General features: G+C 44.5%; 1 protein-coding gene across 5 annotated transcripts in view; it reads right to left on the bottom strand.

Moving 5' to 3' along the window:
* Positions 1 to 22,356, bottom strand: part of GKAP1 (G kinase anchoring protein 1) — a 70,962-nt gene that overhangs the window by 40,731 nt on the left and 7,875 nt on the right. For all 5 annotated transcript variants that reach the window (XM_053304044.1, XM_053304047.1, XM_053304046.1 and 2 more), the window contains exons 4-6: positions 21,140 to 21,217; positions 19,585 to 19,717; positions 9,905 to 9,927 (exon numbers count right to left, since the gene is read on the bottom strand). In XM_053304044.1, coding sequence (XP_053160019.1) covers positions 9,905 to 9,927; positions 19,585 to 19,717; positions 21,140 to 21,217 — 234 coding nt within the window. The remainder of the gene's footprint in view (positions 1 to 9,904; positions 9,928 to 19,584; positions 19,718 to 21,139; positions 21,218 to 22,356) is intronic.

The following is a 22,356-nucleotide window of genomic DNA, read 5'->3' as shown; positions in this document are numbered from 1 at the left end:
GGAGCCAGTCGTCCAGATACGGGTAAACCACCAGGCCTTGAGTTCGAAGGTAAGCAACTATTACTGCCACCACCTTGGTAAAAACCCTTGGGGCCGTTGACAATCCGAAAGGGAGGACTGCATACTGATATATCGCCTCCCCCACTGTAAAACGAAGATACTTCCGGTAATTCTCTTGGATGCCCACATGGAAGTAGGCGTCCTTCAAATCTAACGTTGCCGCCCACTCCTCCTGTTCCAGGAAGGGTAGAATTTCCTGCAACGTTGTCATTCTGAACTTCCGGGTCCAGACAAAATCGTTGAGGTCCCTCAAGTCCATGATTGCCCGAATCCCTCCATCCCGCTTGGGTATTTGAAAATAGCGGGAGTAGAATCCGGTCAACCTCTCTGCCCACTGCACTGGAGCAATCGCCCCTTTTTCCAATAACACCTTCACCTCCTCTTCCAGCACTGGTGTTGACTTCGTGAAACGCAGGCCTGAGAACGGGGGCTGGGTTGTGAACTCTATTGCATAACCCGTTTCCACTATTCTCAAAACCCACTTGTCCGATGTTATGTTGTGCCACGCTATAGCATGGCTTGCCAGTCTGATGGATGGGCTGGCAACTACAGGGCCGATGACAGTGGTCCTGGCAATTGATCTTAAATGCAGTGGGCTGACAGAGTAATCAAAAAGATTGCTTAGTACTTTCTTTGCTGTTCCTAGCGCTTTGGTTTTTGCTCTTGATGTTGTTGTTGAAGCCCCTTGGTCGCTGATAGGGCCTATTCTGCCTCCTATAATCTCTCCTATCCTGATAACGGTATGCACGCTGTTTATTATAACTGTACGTGCGAGTACTAGGTGCTGAGGTAGGTGCCATAAACGTTTTTGCAGTGAATTTAGATTTTTTTAGAGTCTCCATAGTGGCATCTGTGGTCTCATGGAAAAGTCCCTTTCCATCGAAAGCCAGGTTCTCCACCCGGTCTTTCATGTCCCCCTGGAGCGATGTTGCGCGCAGCCAAGCATGGCGCCGCATTGTGACTGCGGTCACCATGGCCCTTGACTCTGTCTCTGCCAAGTGCTTGAACGTGCTCAGTTGCTGTTTTGTCACCGACGTTGTCTTGTCAAACACCTCATGAAGTTTCACTTGTAGCTCTCCTGGGGACATTGATGTTGAATCATGCAGCAAGTTGTCCCACAGCAGATGGGTGTACCGAGCCATACAAGCTGCATAATTTGCTATTCGTATAGCTAGGCTCGATGTGGCGTATAATCTACGACCCAAAACATCTATCTTCCTCCCCTCCTTGTCTGCAGGAGTTGTATGCCGGCGGCTGCCTTTTGATGTTGACGCGCAATCCACCACCATGGAGTTAGGATCCGGGTGGCGTAACAGGTACGTATTCTCTTCATCAAGGATCCTGTATAAGTTTTCTATGCGCTTTGATGTCGGATTAGCCGATTGTATGCTGTCCCATGCTGATTTAGCCGCCTTGGCAATGGCAGGGATCATTGGTAGAGAAACAGGGTGGGAAGATTTCGACTGAAACATCATGTTGTACACAGGGTCAGCAGACTCCGTTTCAGGTAGTTGCAAGTCCAAACCCAATGCCTCTGCCATTTCTCTGATTAGGGAATGGTAGGCCTTGAGTTCTTCTGTTGGGGATCTTGATAAACGCGGTGGAACCTCAGATGAAGGCTCCACCTGCCGACTGGCGTGATCTGAATCTGAATAGTCAGACTCAAAATCCCGTTGCGTCGAAGTTGGAGACGATTCCTTGGATGAAGGACTTGGAGGAGGCGGGGTGCTCTTTCTCTTTCGCTTTCCACTAGGCTTGTCCTGTGGCGCCCTCACAGGCACAGCCTGCTCCTCCCGGGGGGTGTCTTGTACACCTTCTCCATTCCCAGGTGCAGGTGACACATCACCTCTCACCACCGGTTGTTGTAGGGCAGGTTGCATGGCCTTCCACCTTAGGTACTCAGCATAGTCATGCGGCAAAGAATGTCTGAAACCACAAGTGTGCTCAGGCTGTGAAGTGGGGTGGCGTATACTCCCATCCGCGACGCCTGCCAATGGTTGCACTACAGCCATGGGTGATTGAAGTAAGCTCTCAGCCGCAGCCCTTGGGGAAAGTGATGGAGTCTTAGGAGGTGGAGGACTCTCTACCGCTTCCTCATCATCCTCTTCATCGTCCAATCCGGCACTCAGGAAACCCTGAAAAGTGGACTCAGCTGGAGTGTTAGGGCCAGAGTCCATCAACTTCCTGAGAGCCGAAGTTGCGCTCCCATCAGAGCGTTGGCTACCTTGTTGCCTTGGGGTTGATGGAGATTGCTGTGGTGTATGAGCTGGCGACAGTGAGTGGCGCCTTCTCAGATGAGAGTCCTCACTCGGCCTCGATGTCGAGGAGGCTTTAGTCTTGCTCGCCTTCGATGTCGAGGGTGTCGCAGCCGAGCGATCCTTTCCTCTTTGCTCTCCCTTCGATGTCGAAGGCTTCGATGTCGAAGGCGTCGATGTCGAAGGTGTCGATGTCGAAGGCTTCTTCGATGTCGATGCCGGAGGAGGCTTCGATGTCGATGCTGACGGGGTGCGCGTGCTCTGCGAAGCCGTAGCATCCGCTACTGGACTAGAAGCTTGCACCGATGATGGTGAAGGGGTCTCACGCCTATGTTCACTCCGATTAGAGTGCCCCGTACCGGCAGCTTCCGCAGCCTCCTGACGAAGCCTCTTTTCTCGCCGCTTTTGTTCCTTAGAAGAGATCTGCAAGGGTCTCTTAAAAGGTGTAGCGGTGGACACGGTTTTAGACTGTGAATCTACAGCTCCGTGTACCTCCCTCCCCGATGCCGATGTCGACAGTGTTTCAGGTCGAGGGGTGGGAGGGCGCAGCGCGTCTTCATACAGGGCCGCTCTCAGACGCAGAGCTCGGTTTGTCCTCGTCTGCTTAGAGAAGGCACAACAGATCTTGCAAGCCCCTGTGTTGTGCTCCTCTCCTAGGCATAGCAGACAGGAATCGTGGTGGTCGGTGGAGGGCAACTTAGCCCGACACCTCACACATCGCTTGAAGGTCGTTTTTGTCTCCATTTCTCAAGCGTTTGTCGTTAACAGTCCAGGTCAATCCAAAAAATCCGTCCGATCTTTCTCCAAAACTAGTCCGTAAAGCCTTATTCCAGTCCAAAAACACAGTCCAAAGTCCAAATAGCCGATAATATCCGTCAAGAAAATAAATTACTTTTTGCTACCGAGGAGCCCAAACGAGGTCTGAACGCTATGGCGGTCAAACAGAAACTAACGGAAGACGCCCACCGCCCAGTATAAGTAGTGATCAGTAGCACGTGCAGAAGGGCGGTTGGGCGTCGCGAGGAGCTACCTAGTCGGCCCGAGAGGTGCCTGCGCAGGCGCAGAACCCATCTACTTATGGAATCAACGGATCACGATCCAGATAGAAGCGTTTCTTTGTTCAGTTGAAGCTAGGCTGGGGTTGCAGCAAGATGTGTGGCCACGGAGATTGGCTGCAGAAACAACTGCAGATCCTTGAGACACAGGACTGAAGGAAGCTTGATTCTCATGAGATGAGTGAGTGAGTTCAAGGGAGAAGGAAGCCAGGGCTTTTTGGCTTCTAGAAGTTTAGCCTAGGGAACAGTTTGTGAATCAGTTTGCATTAAACTTTTATTTTCCTTTCGTGTGCTCTGTATATCCTTGCAACTGGTCTGGGATTGTGTATCTGTAATGTAACTAAGCTAAGAAACAATAGTCTGCACCCATCCTTCCAGGGCGTGCACAAAGACTCTATAAGCTTTTAAAGGTAATTTTGTGTTTTCCTTCATCCCAGTTCTTTGCAACTGGGTAACCGCCGTTTTCAAAGTGTGCCAGCCCAGATATCATCTGGGGTGCTTTTGAAGTATTGTTGCAACTACTGTGTGTTTCTTCTACCTGTAACTTAAAAGCTGAGATGGCCTCAGACGGAAACTGCCTGTAGTATTTTGAATAAGGTTTATTTTTCTTTTTGTTCTTTGCCATTTTAATAAGCCTCTTGAGAGGATTTTTAACTCAGGAAATGGGGTCTGGAAAGGGAATTTTGACTCTGGTGCAGAACACGTCTCAATTTGATTGTTCATCAGCTACCAAGTTTTCTCACCACGTGTAAGCTTGCACGTGGAAGGTTTTTGTATTTTTCTAATAGTAAGGAGAAGGAGAGTTCCCTGGAATTTCACCCAAGCCAAGGAGGGTTAAACTCTGTTAATAATAGGGTGTGGTGGCAGTGAATAAACTACCAAATACAGGAAAGTTTGGGGAAAGCCTTTGTTCTGAACACACACAGAGAATGATTCAGCATTTTTCTTTCCCTCATGTAAGTTTGCTCTAAGACAAAGGCTGGGTAATTCCATTATAACAATAGCAATCCATTACACCCTGTAACTCACAAAAAGCAGTTTTGTCTTTCTATAGGGCTTGATCAGTTTCAAGCAGAAGAGGAGAACACGTCTCACATCCAGGGAATGCAGCGAGTGTTCGAGAGGTGTTGTGGGATTCCAGAAAAAAGTAGGTAAGGTGATGTCACTATTAATGTGGAAGTCAGTGACCACTTTGGGCCTGAATTCGGCATCCATGCAAAGCACCACTTTGTCCTCATGAAATTTTGCATAAGGGACATCTATATGTAGCACACTGAAATCGCTGACATGGCAAGCTGATATTATGGCTAACAAAAAGGCCATCCTGAGAGTCATCAATTCCGAAGGTGCATTAGCCATGGGCTCAAATGGGGGTTCTGTCAGGGCTGAAAGGACAAGGGATAGGCTCCACTGATCAGTGGGTTGCTGAATAGGCGGGTAAAGGTCATTTAACACCTTAAGGAATCGCTTTGAGTCCGGATGAGAGAAGATGGTTTTTCTGTCCCATCTGGGATGGCGAACAGAGATGGCCAGGTTACTGTGCTTCAGAGATGTGAGGTAGAGCAAGACTTCTCGGGAAGGCACGAGGCAGGAAACCATGTTTCTGAGCATAAAGTCTGAACCGCTTCTTCTTGCTATTGTAGTTTACACAAGTAGATTTCATTAAAGAGGATGTCAGATTTCACTAAGGAGGATGTCAGCTTATCCTCCAAGCAGTCGAGTTCAGAGTTTTTAGTTTGGAATAGCGTAGCCTTCCACTTTCTTGTAGAAGATCCTCATGTTGGGGCAGACGCCTGTTGAGACCCTTTGACAGACTCAGTGCCTGTTAAAACCATGGCAGTCGGGGCCACCATGGTGCAATCAAGATGCAGTCAGCAGACTCCTGAAGGATATTCACTAGTACCCTGTTTAGCAGGGGGCAGAGCGGAAAGATGTATAGAAACCATTGATCCGAGTAGAACTGGAAAGCATCCTTTCTGGAGCTGCGGCTAATGCCTGCCCCTGAGCAGTACTGGGGGCACTTTTTGTTCTCAAGCAAAGCAAACAGATCAATTGCTGGTGTACCCCAGGCACGGAACAATGGATGGAGGTACTGAAGGTTAATTTCCCATCTGTGTTGCTGCAGATAAAGTGAGGACCTGCTGAGATAATCTGCCATGGTGTTTTCTACTCCTTTGGTGTGAATCACAACCAGGCCTATCTGACGTGGAATGGCCCAGTTCCAAATCTGAAGACTGAGCATGCAAAGGGAGCAGGAGACTGTCCATCCTTGATGGTTTAAGCAGGCAATCACTGTGGTATTGTCCAGGCTGAATTGGACGTGCTTGCCTGTCAGGGATGGCTGAAAGGATTTGAGAGCCTGAAACAACAACAGCAGCTCCAAGAAATTGATGTGCATCTGGCATTGGCTTGGAGACCACAGGCCTTGAGCTCGAATATCCCTGTAAGGACACGTCTTTCACCAGCCATACACAAGGTTGGGGTACCCAGAAGGGGGCTCCAGACAGCAGGTTGGTCCATTTTGTCCACCACTGTAGGGACACCAGGATCAGCAGCAGAATTGTTGGTTGTATCTGCTCATTGTCCACATTTGGACAAAAAATGGAGAGAAACCAAAGTTGGAGACAGAGATGTAGTTTGGTGAAGTGCACAGTGGAGTTGCATGATGCCATGAGTCCTAGTAGTTTTTGTACTTTGTGGACTTTTTGTCTGGGCTGCCCCATGAATGAAATCACCAGTGCCTTGATGCAGAGGAAGCGTTCCTTGGGCAGAAATGCACGTTGCAGCCATGCATAGAGGACCGCGCCTATGTAGTCCATGCACTTGGCTGGCTCCAGTCTGGACTTCGACCAGTTGACCTAAATGCCCAGATCTTCAAGTAAACTCAAGACTGTCGAGACCTGCAAAACTAATTTGGTTCTTTGCCTTCCTGTCAAAAGCCAGTCACCCACAGATGGAAAAATGGTTATGCCTTGCAACCGAAGGTGAGCCACTATGACGGCCATGCACTTTGTAAACCATAGGTATTGTCTGTGGTTGGGTTCGATCCTGATATGGAAGTACGTGTCCTGGAGATCCAACATCACAAACCATTCCTTCCCATGGAGAAGAGGAAGGATGCTCTGCAACATCACCATGCAAAACTTGCACACGTCCACATGATGTTTCAGCCACCGTAGGTCCATGATTGGTCTCAGGCCCCCATCTCGCTTGGGAACCTGGAAGTAATGGGAGTAGAACCCTCGCCTCTGATCTGTTCACTGAATAGGCAATATTATCCCCTTGCCCAAGAGAGTCTGAACTTCCTCCATCAGTAATGGGGTTGCAGGCTTGTACTTGATCCCACTGAATCCCAGTAAGGTCTCAGACTCTATGGCATAGCCCGTCTGGACTACGCAAAGGACCCAGCAGTCTTACGTTACGTTGCTCAACGTGAAGACATGACTTGCCAGCCTGATGTTGGAGGCAGTTAAAATGGTAATTTGGAGAAGAGTCAATGGTAGAGACTCTTGGGTGAGGTCAATCAGTGCACTGACCCCCTGATCAAAGATGCTCTTTGTTGGCATCAGCAGGTATAGGACATTGAGCTTGCCAAGCCCTGGACTTCTGGTTGAAAGGCTTCCTTCCGAAACATTGGTAAGGTCTGCAGAAGTGACTCTTGTCTGTTTGTTTATATAAATACGGCTGCTGGCCAAACTGGTAATACTTAGGTGTGAATGATTGAGCAAGTGCCGAGAACATTTTTGCCGTTGACTTTTTAATTGATTCCATCATGGCATCTGTTGTCTCACAGAAAAGAACCTTCCTTTCGAAGGGCAAATTTTCTACTCTGTCCTTCATGTCAGGCTGCAGTGCAGTAGAGCATAGTCAGGCATGCCTCCTCAGTGCAATAACACCAGCTAGGGTTTGCCAACTGTTGATGAATGAGAAGTGTCACTTTAGTATGGATGTCATTAAACTTTGCCGAGAACTCTGCTGGCGAAAGGTCAGCTTATTCTTGGAATGCATATATTTGGCAAAGCAGGCCATATAATCAGCAATTTTTATTGCCTGACATGATGTGGAATTTTTCATCCCAAGACATCCAACTTGCATCTCTCTTTGTCCCCTGGGGTAGTGTGTCACCTCCCAGATCTGGAGGACAACACGCAATCCACCACAATTGAATTGGGGGAGGGATGGTTAAGGAGGAAATCCTCCTCATCCTCCTGAATCCTATATAGATTCTCCAGATGCTCAGAGGTTGGAGCAGAAGTTTGTAGGGTTTGCCATGCAGATTTGGCTGCCATAGATATAACTGGCAGCATGGGCAAATGAACTGACTGGGTCGAAGCAGCGGAATTGATTAACTTGTAAACTGGATCCTCTGTGTCCAGAGTTTGATTTTTAATTCCAGGCCAAGTGCCAATGCCATCTCAAGAGATTTGTGGGTGGTAAAAACGCATCTCATCATTCGAAAAAACATTATCATTGGGTACCACCTTGATAGATGGTTCATCAGGACAATCAAACAAACTTGCAGTTGAAGAAGTGAAAATCAGATTTATAGAATCAGATTCTGGTCCAAGGACCAGAAAGGGCAGGGACCTTTTTCTTAAACACCATTTGGAAGGAGGAAGAGGTTGTGTCATGTTCAGTTGTCTGGGTTGGTCAACTCTTTTGTGGTTAAGGCATCTCTGTATGCGTATTGGCGCAAAACAGCAAGATAGGAAGCGCCAGTCTCATGTCTAAAATTGGAGGGATAACCTGCATCAATAATGAAGTCAGAACCAGAGCCGGCAATGGTATGACTTGAATCGACGTCAAAACCAGTGATATGATCAGAGCAGGCAGCTCCGGAGGACAAATAACTTGAGTGCCCGCAGGGACCATCTACGTCAGGAGTTGGTGTTGAGTTTTCCAAAGTTTGTAGTCCTGGTAGTCTGAGGAAAGTTCCGGGGAATGCAGGTACGCTGCATCTCCGCTGCGCCTCTCACAAAATAAGCCTTGCATGGTTACATATTCTCTGGCTGCCCTCCAGATGTGCGGGCTTGCAGGTTGCAGTGTCAAAAGTTGGCTCGCTGTTGGATGGAAAGGCTGAAAGCTGATGAAAGCGAAGCACCTGGCATTTTTGGCATCAACAAAGCCATGCCATCGTTTTTGGCATCGAGCCGTGCCTCAAAAAGCAATAGAAGGTGGAGCTCGAAGTTGTGCTTCTGCTAGAGTCAAGCAAGTTCAACCATTGCTGGGCATCACCCAGCCCCAAATTGGCTTCCATGTTGTCATCCTTGACATCGATGCTAAAGGAATCCAGTAAAGGACAGGAAACTTGTGGAGTTGGGTGAGCCGCTGGAGGTGGTGACTGCTTCGGCATTGTGTCCAGTGAAAGGGAATGCTCTCAACTGATGTCGAAGCTTGGTGTTGATCCATGGAGGATAGACAATCCAGGATCACAACATTACGGGTAGCCGGACAAGACCGAGGCACCATGGGCGCTGACTGGAGCACCATCAAAGAAGGAGTAGCACGGGACGTAGCCTCGGTAGCAGTCTTTCAACTCTTCTGCTGCTGCTTCTTGTGCAGCGGTGCTCCTTCGGCATCGGAATCTCGATGCTGGGACTCATGCTTTTTCCGATGGGAAAACTCTGAAGGTGGCTTCAGTGCTTTAAACGTACCGGTAGGTGCTGAAGCGGAAGTTCAGGTCGAGGATTTAGACTGTGTAGCTTCGGTACCATGCTCAACATCGACTTCAACACTGTACCTGATGTCAAGGGCATGGGAGCATCAACTGGAGATTTAGGCATTGGGGTGCCAAGCAAGAGTGCCTCATTGTAAGGAGCTGCCCTCAGCTGTAGCACTCTATTCTTTCTCGTTTGGTGAGATAAAGTTAAACAAATTTTACAGGGGGAGGTGTTGTGTTCTAACTCCAAGCAAAGTAAACACAAGTCATGATCATCCACTCATGGGAGTTTAGGGGTTCAGCAAACATAATGTTTGAACGTCTTTTTCTTATCCATAATGGGATTGGGGAATAAAGGATTTAAAAATACTCAAGTGTATGTTCAAAATTCGAGTCCAGGCCAAAATCGTAACCGAATAAAGCTTCCTTTTGTTTCGTCAAAGTTAAGGGATGTAGAATGAGAATTGTCTGGTCCTGTCCCAAATTGTTACAAGTTGAAAACTAATTTTCTATACCTTTTTCCTAACAGAAAACTGTTCCAGTCCAAGGTGCGAACACAATGGCGGTCAGAAAGGAACTGAGGAGAAAATGCTAGCCCGCCCAAACTGAGGAAACACACCACGTGCAAGGGGTGGGGCTAAGCACTTCGAGGAGTTAGTCCATTCTGCCCGAATGTTCCCGCGCAGGCGCAGAACCCTTTCTCATGGCTGCAACAGATCACAATCCAGATACACTTCCTACATGTACCTCAAGCCTCTATCTACTCAATAGCTATTTCACCATTTTAGAGTAGGATGCAGACAAACTGAAAACAACTAATTATGCCTCTAATTAAATATCCTTAGGCTAAGATAGTTATTTAATCAGATACCTACCTCCTGCTTTTTAGGAAGGTGATCTGAAACAAAGTGGAAAAAATATAATTGGTAAAACTTAAGTAGCTTGCATTTAGGTGCTCAAGTAGCTAACAAATACCATGTTCTCTTGGAATTAATGTTGACAACCAACTTCATAAAGCCAGAATGTTGCCTAGGGCAAAGTTACTTGGATACACACAACAGACAACAGGGGGAGAAAGACAGGACTCTTTTTGTTCTAACTTATAGCTCTCAATCCTATATACTTTAAAATATCATAAAAGAGCTACAAGCCATTGAGAATGAACCCCATCTCAAAGAATCCATAGGGGGCATGCCATTAGTATCGTAAAGACAGCCTCTTAATCCAATGTTTATGCTAACCAACAACAAACCTGTTCTATCAGATACATTATATGGCACCAAACCATGCAACAAACCCAGATGCACTTTCATCAATACAAAGAATTCTGTACATTGACCCAATGGCACCATTTATCATACACAGTACAAGGCATCATGCATCGACACGTGGTATATGCAATATATATGTAATATTTTGTACCAAATGCCCATCAGCTATTTATATTGGGCAAATAGGTTTGTCCTTTAGATAAAGACTGAATGGACATAAATATGACATCAGAAATAAGATGACCAAGAAACCTGGTCAGTGAGCTTTTTAACATGTGTGGTCACAGTGTCATGGACCTGAATGTCTGTACTAAGATTCTGGTAGTCTTATGGACCAGGAAATAGCAGAGCAGGAATTTATCAAGACATTTGGTTGTATTGGACACAGATAAGACACTATGGTTTCCTGCCGTATTATAAGGATTAACCTTGATTTATTTTAACGCTTGTCTCTTTAAGAATCTTTGAATATTTTCATCCTGCGATTTCAACTGCCTGTTTTCCTGTGTTTCTCTAGTAACAGCAACTGATGAAATGGGCTATCACTCACAAAAGCTCATGCTATATTAAATCATCTTAGAATCCTTTCAGGTAGTCCGAGTGCTTTTTTTCTTTCTTTTTTCTTTTTTTACAAGTGACTGTTTTTATTTGGCAGATTTTAAAATCTAATAAAGTAGCATCTAGTTTCTTTCAACAGAAAGCTTCTCTTGAGAAACAGGGGTTCAAAAGGCTGTGTGCATATGTGTGGCAAGGTTTACCTATTTCAATTCCTGTTGTACCACCCTGTGCTTAAAAGAACTGCTTCTGAGGTTCAGGGTGTGATGAAATGGGGGCTTCTCTTATGCTAGCATTTCAATTAGAAATATTTCTACGTTTGTAGTAAGGTATAAAGGTATACTGGAAGCTTTGTACTGAACGTAGTAGAAGCAAAAAAAGCACTGTGGCTATTCTATATGCTGACGGAGGAGTCTGGGGGTTAAATAAGGTTGGTTAGATTCTGTTACTGGTTGGAAGAAGTTTTTGTAGCTCTGTGAGAAGTATTACCACCTTTATTCTGAATAAGAATAAATCTTTGGCTGTTTATCCTGAATGGCATCTTCTACTGTCGATTCCCACATGAAGACAGTGAGATTGTTAAGCAGTAATACAACCAACCAGATATTCTTGAGAGATCAGCGTAAGTGTTGAAAGTTTTCTCATGTGGTGGCAGCAGCTGATTATACCACATAAACATATCAAAACCTCATGGTGAAGCATCACACAGTGACCTTCCAGTGCCACAATCTATCAAGTGCAAAGGATGCGAACTGCCCCCTTCCCCACAACATACAGAAGTTTTTTTTGCTCACACAGGCCACTTTGGATCCCACCTTTAGTACTTGCTCACATTCAGATACCAAAATAGGAGCTTAGGATTCGTTTCGGCACAGCCTTAAATTAAATGCCCTCAAGTTATATGGACTAGGACCTGGTTCACAAAATCATTCAGCTCTAGATTTAAGATTGGTAACTGACATTACCATGATTGTGTGAATGTATGCCAAGATTACTGAAGTCCGTTTGCATCCCAAATTGAATCAGAGATTTCCACCTTAGCAGGGGTTCACAGGCACACAATTATGCCAATGCCGGCTAACAGCTTTACCTTTAGATTAGAATGACTGTGTGTGTGTACAGGCGTCAACATATACACATATAATCTAGAGAACATCTTAAGGTTTTAAAGCCTATACCTGTAAATTGAGTGAATGATCAATTGACTTAATAATCAAAATTATTATGGGAAAAATGGCACTCTTTCACACGTAACTACCAATCAAACCTCCAACATCAGCAGGACACACAAAATGGCCTCACCAGCTGACCTTAGAGCTGGGTAGCAACATGAAAGGGATACAGTCCTTCAGACACCTTGGTCCTAATCCATTTAGGGTTTTAAAGGCAATGACCGGCACTTTACATTGTGCCCAGAAATTGATCAATAGCCATTTCTAGACTGGTTATTTCCCCAGGGTCATCCCTGATAAAGCAATCCTGGAGGGGCATCCCTGCTTCAGAGAAGAGCAAGGACACCATTTCCTTGTCTTAGCCTCCAGAAACATATATTTGTATTATCAGTACTCTCCTATGAGAAAGATTGAGTACAGGTATGTGGCCCAGGTGAGAGTGGGGGACTTATCTGGTGAGAGCAGAGGCTCTGTGTAGTTTATGAAACAATTCTTTGTATGCTCTATGAGCATGACCTTAGAATATCTTTCTATGAATCTATATGCATTTGCACTTAATAATTTGGATCTTTGCATGTAGACTATTTGTGGTATTATGCTGCTGAATTACTGCTCTTGGGCCTTAACTGAAATTTATATTTGATTTTTTGGTTAAATCATTTTTGAATGTTGCTGTATTAGGTATCTGTTAAATTGTTTTTTCACTACTGATACTTTATAAATATGTTGTGCTAACTGAAATGTTTGGGGGTTTTTTTAACCACCCAGAGATGAAAGTTTGGGGCAGTGTACAAATGTAATAAATAAATAAAATAAAATAAATAAAGTCTTATTGTGAGCTGCTTTGAGTTCAATTTTTTGTTGGAAAAGCCACATACAAATTTTAAAAATCAAATCAAATCTTGGATCTGGCACCAGTCACTATGATAGAATTTGCACTAGATACAGTTTTAAAATGGTTTTTGGAACCCCTCATAGAATGCACTGCAAGAATTCAATCTGGATATAAAAGGCATACATGACTGTAGTCAGATCTGAATTCGCTAGAAACGGGTATAGCTGGTGCATTGGCCAAAGAAGGGCAAAGGCCCCACCAGGCATCACCGTGACCTACACCCCCAAGATCAGCCCCAAACTGCAAATGTGGTCCTTCAAAGCCTTTCAGAACACGCCGACACACATTCATCAGGCTTCCTGACCAAGAGCACTTCTGTCTAGTCTGTATTAAATTTCTGCTTGCTGCCCACATGCAACCCATTACCAACTTCAAACACCATTTCAGAACCTCCACAGCCTTCCAAGTCTGGGACAGAATGGAGTATTGCAACTTACCCGAAGAGTTCATTCTCAGCAGAGAAATGGAGCACATCCAACGGCGAGTTGCTCCTCATGATTTGCTCCTAGACAGGGCCAATCAGAAACACTGAATTCCACCCCCCTTCCCTCAAATAGGAAGAGCATCTCCTGGAACCCTAGGTCTAACTGATTAAGCCAACAGTGCATACACAGAATAAAAGGTAACCATAGTCAACAGACACAAAACAGAAACAGACAAGAAAAAACAGTATATCTAACCTAAACAGGAAAACGAAATTAGACAAACCCTTGATGAAGGGGAATGCACTAAGTAAAGAATGCTCCGACCACAAACCAGGCCGTTCCAAGTGTTCAGAGCTTGGAATAGAATGGCCTTCAAATAAAGGGCTTGTTCCATTTTCCTGCTTGAGAATGAACTCTTCAAGTAAGTCACAATATTCCATTCTCCAGCAGGGAAGGAGTGCATCCTTCAGCACGACTTACATGAGCTTCAGTCCCACTCAGACTGTCAATTACATCCTGATTGCTTAATGCAATACCCTTCTCCTAACAGTGGTGCACAAAGGAAGAAGGTGAAACTCACAAAGCTGCCCAGCAAATATCAATCAACAGAAAATGTGTGGAAAAGGCAGCCGATATGGAAGTACTACATGTGGAATGAGGTAAAACCCCTGATTATGGAGAAATACCAGAAGTTGAGTAGGCATGTTGTAGTTCACCTGGAAAGTGTTGAGAAGGAAACCTTATTACCCAAGGAGTAGGTATGTACGGGAGACAAAAAGATATCCAGTTGTCATACACCTTTGGTTCACATGAAGCAAATTTTAATAGCCCATCTGAGATGAAGGGTGTGCCAAGATTTCTCTTTGGCGCTAGTAGAATTGGGACAAGAGGAAGGTAGAAACAATTCCCAAGTCCTATGAAAAGCTGAATTTATTTTGGGAATGAAAGAGGGGTCAGTCCTGAGTAAAACGGAGTAAAACGGAATCCTGAAGCTTAGACCATTCTTTCCTGAGAGTGTGCCTAATTCAGAATCTCTCTGGCTGAAGTAATTGCAACCAAAAAGAAAAACTTTCTTTTTGAGGATGCGAGGCACCTGCAGTCCTCTGACGTAAGGGGCTTGAATGGAGGCTCTGTGACAGCCAGAAAGACTAAGTTCAAGTCCCATGTGAGGAATCTGTGGACAATGGGAGGGTTAAGATTTCCCCTTGGAAATCTCTTAACATGAAGATATTAAGAATGAAAGATAGTTGAGTCTTAAAACAGATTAAAGGGCTGTTGCCAAAAGCCATATTTTGGAGTCACGCAGAAAAGTACCCCTCTCTATGATTTAACTCACAGGCTAAAAGCCTCAGTGAACTTTTCACCTAGTGCAGACTCAAGTAGCTTGGCATGGGTGGGTCATTGGTGCAAGCAAAGTTTGGCAGCATGCCTCCTGTTTAGAAAGCCAATTAACAACAAAAGGATGCTGCCAGCCCCTCACCTCATGGAGGCAGCCAGCTGAACAAACTCATCTAAAGCAAGTTGTCATGGGAGAGATACTCCCCATCCAAAAATAACTGGTGGCATGCTCAGCAGGATGAGCCCATACCTCGCCATTTCACCTCCTTGTTAGTATAATGAAGTGGCTAATGAAGATAAGGAGATGCTCTGAGCAAACCAACAGATCTGCATTTTGCACATAAGATGCTTTAGCTTTGAGATAGTAAGCAAGCATAGACCGAGTCCCTCTCACAGCCTGCCCTTGCCTTTGTCCAAGAGGACACCCCTGTGATGACTAAATCCATCCCAGCACTGAAAACTTTTGTCTTGCAATAATCTTTCAAGTAATTAATTAATTAATAATCTCCCTGCCCCACAGGGTGGGATAACCACTTGATTGAATCAATGATTGCCTCAGGGCATGTTTCACATTATAACTACTCCAAAAGAACCACATGGATTCAGAAGCCATTCAAACTCTGCTCAGATCCTACCATCCAACAGACTCTCTCATGCTGCAAGCTATGGCTGCTGCCCCTCGCCCTCTTCCCTGCTGCATTCCACTCTCTACCTCCAAGAATGCACCCTGCCCAACCTAAATGCACCAAACACGCATGGAAGGATAGGCAACACTAATATCTATAGCTATCTCTCTCTCTCCCCCTCTGAGCTTCCTTGCCTCCTTCTTTGCCTCCCTCCCCGCTCTCCAGGCACTTTTTATTAAAAACCCTTGAATTAGACTCTACAAGTACAATGTATATTTATATACATGTGTACAAATATACACTTTTCAACAAAAGTTCCCAAAGCAGTTTATATAGATATAAACAAACAAAATGGCTCCCTGACCCCAAATGGCTCACAATCTTAAAAACATAAGATAGACAGACACCAGCAACAGCCACCGAAGGGATGCTATGGTGGGGATGGATATGGCCAGTTGCCCCCCCCCCCACTGCTAAATAAAGATAATCACCACTTTTAAATAGTGCCTCTTTGCTCAGTTAGCAGGGGACTGAACTCTTTCTTAGAAATGCTAGCTAAAGTTATAGAATTTGCTGACCAAACTCTTTCACCTTCTGTATTTCCCCATCTTTACCCCAAATAAAGCCTTGAAACTTTAATTACATCTCCTCATCCTTTCCAATACAGCAGACTTGCTCAAATTGCTACTGTGACAGAACTGCACCTGATTTGAGTTAATTTCCCCACATAAGCAAAAAGCATAACCTGGATTTTGTCAGCCAGGAGAAAAGATATACCCTGCAGCCCAGAGATTGAGAACCCCCACCAGGGGGGGTTCTTGACTTCAAGGGAGGTCTTGACTTGAACAAGAAGGGTATAGGACCCCACATTTTGGAGGATATCCTGTCCTGCTATGGTAAGAGTTCACTGAAGGGGATTTGAATGGAACCTCACCCATGGGACCAGATTGAAGCAAGAACCCATGTTGCCCAAGAAGTGAGTGGGGATGAAAAGATAGGGATTCTTGTGACCTCTCACTTTGTGGCAAGTGGCTGCTATTGACTTCCTCCTGACCTGTGGAAGTGAGACAACTCCCTGACAGTGTTCCCTCTAAAGCATGTACATGTGGCATGCACACAAGTTTTTTGATGTCCGCTCAATTAATTTTAGATCCCACTCAGGTTGAATCAGGAAGGCCCCACTCTGAATGCACGTGCACACACGCTGCCTTGATACTGCTGCCCAGAAAATTAAAGAAAAACTTATTCTGCACACAGATTTAAAAGAGAGAGAACACTGCTCCCTGGCATGTATCTATAAAGGCCCCTAGATGAACCATGTGGCAAGATGGATTCAAGGCACTCTTGTCAGAGTGGACTACAAACCTGTGTTCTTGAAAGGCTTGAACTGTGACCTTGATGTCTGAACAACCTCAACACAGAGAACAAGACTGTATCAAAACGTCATCCAGATACAGATAAATATGGATGCCCTTGATCCTCAAGTGTGCCACAAGTGCCACCATAACCTTGATAAAGACCTGAGGCACAGAAGATAAACCAAAGAGCAGAAGCCGGAATTGAAAATGTCCGCAGTTGGTGGACTTCCTTCCAAATACTTTCTGAAGTCTCAATGGATGGAGACATGCAGGTAAGCTTAAGTGAAATCCACTGAGGACAAGTGATCCCTTTTTCAATGGCTTCCAGAATAGAACGCAGTCTCCATTCAGAACTTCAACTTCCTCAAAGAGTGGTTCAAGTGTTTCAGGTCTAGAATCACTCTCCAACTGTCATTCTTTTAGGTACTAGAAAGAAAATGGAGTAAATGCCTAAGCATCTTTGGGTCTGAGGGACTTCCTCAATGGCACTGATGTCCAGGAGATGTTTGATCGTGTCTAAGACTAGCTGGTGTTTCTCTGCTATGTGGGACCTTGGGGAAGGTAGGAAATGGCTGAAAGACCGGATTGTGAGCTCCAACTTTCATCCTTCTCCAGTGGTGTCCAGAACCCCCCAATCTGATGTCTGTTCCCAAATGCATGAGAAGAGATGCAGATGACCCTCAACCGGGGCAGGGGGAGAGGAAGACAGTCCTTGTGACTGGTGGGTGCACATGAAGCCTTTGGAAGGCTGCTGCGTCTTGGGTGGGCCTTATTTGGGGGAGGGGGGAGCCTTGGAAAGGCACCAATGAAAACAGTCCTGTCTGGGTTATTTATACTTGAAAGAAGAACAGGAGGGACGAAACAAAGTTGATCTGGCAAAAATTTATCTCATTCTCCTTCCCTTGAGAAGACATGGCCTTTTATTTTTTATTTGTTTGATTTATTTACCGCCCTTCCAAAATGGCTCAGGGCGGTTTACAATTAAAACTTTTACAGTTTGGTTTCACCCAGCACCAGTTCCAGAGAATCTCAGGAAAAAAACCCTCAAAAACAAAGAGGATGAAAATTAGACCTAGATTTCTGACCCACCTTCCAGTTTTTTAGCCACAAGTGTCTCCTGACTGAGACATCCACTGACAGGGCCCTTGCTGAAAACTCAAGTGTCTAAGCTAGCACCTGCCATAAATGCAACAGCTTTCAATAGCTTATTTAAAACTTGACAAAGCTGTGGATTGCCCCGAGGGACCAGCTTCACCATCATCATTATTTTACGAAGGTGGCAGATCCTCTGGCAAAAATCAAAATAGACATAGAAGAGTGCATAGCTAGAGCAGATTTATCCTCAAAGTCCTTGAGAAAATCATCTCCAGCTTTGGATAACACAGCCTCACTGATTAGAGTGCCACTGGACAGTGGGTAAGAGGAATTTTAAGGAGTTCCATGATGTCATGAGGAACACCATACAAGCATTTGACACAGATGGGAGGGGCCCTGCTCACATCTGGGGATTTCCACTACTCTAGGAAAGCTTTTAAAAAGAATTTTGAGCAAGGAATGTGAAGATCAGATCCTTTAGAAGGGAAAACCTCCTTTTCACCTTCTTGTTGTAGGTCCAAGGTAGTCCTGAGTCTGAGAATCAGGAGAACTGAGTTTTAAAACTGTGTGCCTTCCAAAGCAGGATCACAAAATCCTCCTGCTTAAAAGAGTCTGTGGGAGGGAGTGGACTCCAATTCTTCCTTTGAAAGCTCCCCACCGCCTCCCATTTGTCGCCGCCTCTGAGCTTGAAGCCTGTCGATGGCTCTCTCAAGATCAGGTGGCGGCGTAGAGTCAATGTTAATAGTTGAATTCGCATCATCCTGGGATGGGAGGTTAGGAATCACTGGGGACTGTCTGTCGGGCTGAGAATCCCGTCTACGTTGCCAAATGCAATCTCATGGATTAGGCAAATACCAAACGAGTACTAGAATGAGATTGGGGAGGGGTGAATGGTTAGGAAGATTTTATTTCAAACTCAAAATGGGGCTGTTGGCGCCAAAATTAGATGGCTGAGCTGGGAGATAAGGAATCCCATAGAGTTGAACTATGCCCCCTTTTGTGAGAGGACCAGCACTGATCAGAGAATCCCATTTTTTATCTCCTTCAAAACAAACACCCCAAGACATTCCCTGGCATTATTAGAGAGCGATGTCTCCCCAACGAAAGGATCCATAAGTGCTTCATCCTCCCCAGGAACAGAACTGAGACAGGCTGTATCTCCAACCTCAACCAGACTCTCTGGACGCCCAAGAGCACATCTGGGAATGGGAGACACTGAGGATTGATTGAGGTTGCAGAAGCTTCTGCCGGACGCGGGCCTCCATCCCCTGCCTGAGCAACCAGACTCTTGTGCTGCTAATGTCCCAGCATGTGGAAGGGAGCTTGAACTGGTTGCCATTTTCTTCTTTGACGGCTCCACTCAGCAGGTCTTGCATGGAACAGGGGCGAAGCAGTGCTAGAAAGCAAGCTGTCTGCATCAGGGATGAACTCCCTGGTTATGCTCTGGCTGGCTATAAGCACCAGAAGCGTTTGCTTTTTTCCTTATTTTGCCAGCTTGAAAATGAATCACTGGCACTTACCTGATGGTCATTCTCCTCAGAAGTATAGATTATATAGAGGATAGGAGAGGCAGAATTGGTGGAAACACATGGAAAGAGTGAAGCGCACCACAACTACCCTGCCATCTTGGAGATAGACAGGGTGGAACTACGATTCCAGGGGAGACTCCTCCTATTTGGGGTGTGTGTGCAGCATTTAAGATTTACGATTGACCCTGACTAGGACTGAGTAATGAAGAACAACCCATCTGATGCACTCTTTCCTTGCTGGAGAATGGAAATATAGAGCTGTGTGACATTCAGATACTGGTACAAACATACCTATGTTAGTATCAGATTGAAAATCTTTTAAAGACACTGTGAGAGGTTTGTCTTTCCCCTGCTGATTTTTCCTTTTCTCTTTCTTGTGTGCAGCCTTTGATGGAGGAGAAGCATTTTCAGTATGATCATGGTCCTGTAAAGGAATAAAAGTTCACAATTCTGTTTAACTTCAAAAGAACAAATCATTTGGCATTATTTCACATATTCCAAAAGGAAACGTTATGCAAATGAAGTGTTTTGCAGTATTTCAGTCTCATGCTTAGTATCTGAACTCCATGGAAACTTCCTCTCCAATGAAGAATATGCACTTCCAGTTTTGTACCATGAACTACATAAAAGTTACTACAGACTTGCTCTCATAGTAGCAATTGCTCCTGTGCTCACCATCATTACAGAAAATAGTTGCAGACATGCAGGTAGTACAGACTAACCATACTATTGTGGGACTAACACACACAGAGAACTCTGTTGCATCTTTGTGCGATCAAGTCACATGCTGTTTACATTATTCCCAATGCAAGAAGTACAACCTGTGATCGCACAAGGTAAACTGTACCAGAATAGCCCTCTTGCACAGCAGCCCCCACAGCAGTACGGGTGGGTCTGCACTGCCTGCATTATGCGGTAGAATGTTAGGCAATATGTGAAAGTGAATTTCCTTTTCTCAATCTGCTGTTAACTTGACTCCATCTGGCACAAATGGCCCAAAGGCCTTTGCTGTACATGGATGTAGTGATGATTTCAGGGATTATTTCTCAGTAAATCTACTGGTGTTATAGGAATTAATTCTACAAGAGTATTCTTATTATAAAGTCTGCTTGAAAATCCAAAGTCTTGCATTACACTCATTTATTTTCAGTAAGTTGGTCAAGAGAGCCAGCGTGGTGTAGGGGCTAGAGTGCTGGACTAGGACCGGGGAGACCCGAGTTCCATTCAGCCATGAAACTAGCTGGGTGACTCTGGGCCAGTCACTTCTCTCTCAGCCTAACCTACTTCACAGGGTTGTTGTGAAAGAGAAACTTAAGTATGTAGTACACCACTCTGGGCTCCTTGGAGGAACAGCGGGATATAAATGTAATAAATAAATAAATAATCTAATAAAGAACAAAAAAAAAATGCTATGCTATATCCAACTGTGGTCTGAAACTAGACAAGACTTAATAAAGTTGTACTTGTTACTCCAATTACACAATGATACTGAAGAACACAATACTTATAGTGAATATAATTTGTTGCATCTTAAGAAGTATTATTGCAGTGATGCTTGTACAAACCATCTTTCTCATCTCCTTGTCCCTAATACAATTTATCCCTCATCTCTAATGCAATTTCTCAAAACAACAACAACACCCACTCCTGAGGGTTGGGGGAACTCTCAGAAACAGCTTGAGATATGATCCTTGGGAGAGACTCTAGAAACTAGCTGCAGACAGCTTCCATATGAAGACATACAATTTCTAAATCCCATAGATTAGCAAAATATACAATCCTGAAGCCAATCCAGAAGCCTATACCTCTGCTACTGTGATCAAATCAAAGTAAAAGTTGGAAATACCTTTCTGTTCTCTTCATATTCCAGTTTGCTTAGAAGTAATGCCTTTTCAAGGTCTGCTTCAAACATTTCAGAAGTTAACTAAACAAGATGGGGGAAAATAACCAAGGTGGGGAAAACACAGAACGAACAAACACACAGAACCAGCTTAATGCTGCTCATCACCAACTTATTTTGAGGCGTGTTTTGGAACAGGTGTTTTCAACTATTTTCCAATTCCTATACTCTGTATGTAAAGTGAGGTAGTAAAAGAAAGCAAGACCTCAACAGCATCTGGTGAGGGAGTGGTTGAAACAAACTGGGCTCAGAGCTGAAAAATCTACACAACAGTCATCTTATGTGTATACCATACATCTGGTGTAAATAGTCTCGCCATCAATAGCACATATTGTTTAAGCTTCAGATTTTGCAGAGATGTTTAGCAAATATTCTGCCTTAAAACACAACATAATTATGGAGTTCAGTAGCAGCCTACACAATTATTGATAGTGTGAAGATGTGCTGTAGCTCAGTGGTAAAGTATCTGCTTTTCATGCAGAAGATTCCAGGGCTAATCTCTGGCATCTTCTTTTTGATAGCCAGTGTGGTGTAGTGGTTAGAATAATGAACTAGGAGACTTGAGTTCAAATCCCCATTCAGCTATAAAGCTCACTAGGTGACCATGGGTCAGATACTTATCTCTCAGCCTAAGCTACCTCATAGGATTGTTTTGTGAGGTAAACATAACCATGTACATTACTCAGGTTCTTCAGAGGAAGAGAAGGACATACATGTAAAAACAAACAGATGACACTTTATTTTAGTTTTGGTATTGAAGTATGAGCAAATCTTTGTCAAAATTAAGTAAAATAATTGTTGAAACCATTGCTATTATTTATTGGTTTAATAAAAATGTCTACAAATATACAATGCGATGCCACTTTTCCTGTCTAACTTACTGAAGGAGTGAAAGGAGATTATACACATCTTCAGTTAAATCCCATTTTCCAAACTAACCCTTCCTGTCCCTTTTCATGCCTACTTCTGCTCGGAAGTACATAATCTGTACAGAGTTTTTTAGATATAAAGCAAGAAGTAGAGAGCAGAGAGAAGGGGGGGGGGGAATCAGGAGAACAGAAAAAGAAGATAACTAGAAAGGGAGATAACTTGAAAAGCCAGTTTCCCCTTAAATCATGAAAGAAATGGGAGCCAGATTTGTTCTTTCTTCTTGAAGGGGAGTT

Source organism: Hemicordylus capensis, chromosome 2, assembly GCF_027244095.1.
Source record: "Hemicordylus capensis ecotype Gifberg chromosome 2, rHemCap1.1.pri, whole genome shotgun sequence".
Lineage (NCBI taxonomy): Eukaryota > Metazoa > Chordata > Lepidosauria > Squamata > Cordylidae > Hemicordylus > Hemicordylus capensis.
This window is presented reverse-complemented; position numbering and strand designations above follow the sequence as displayed.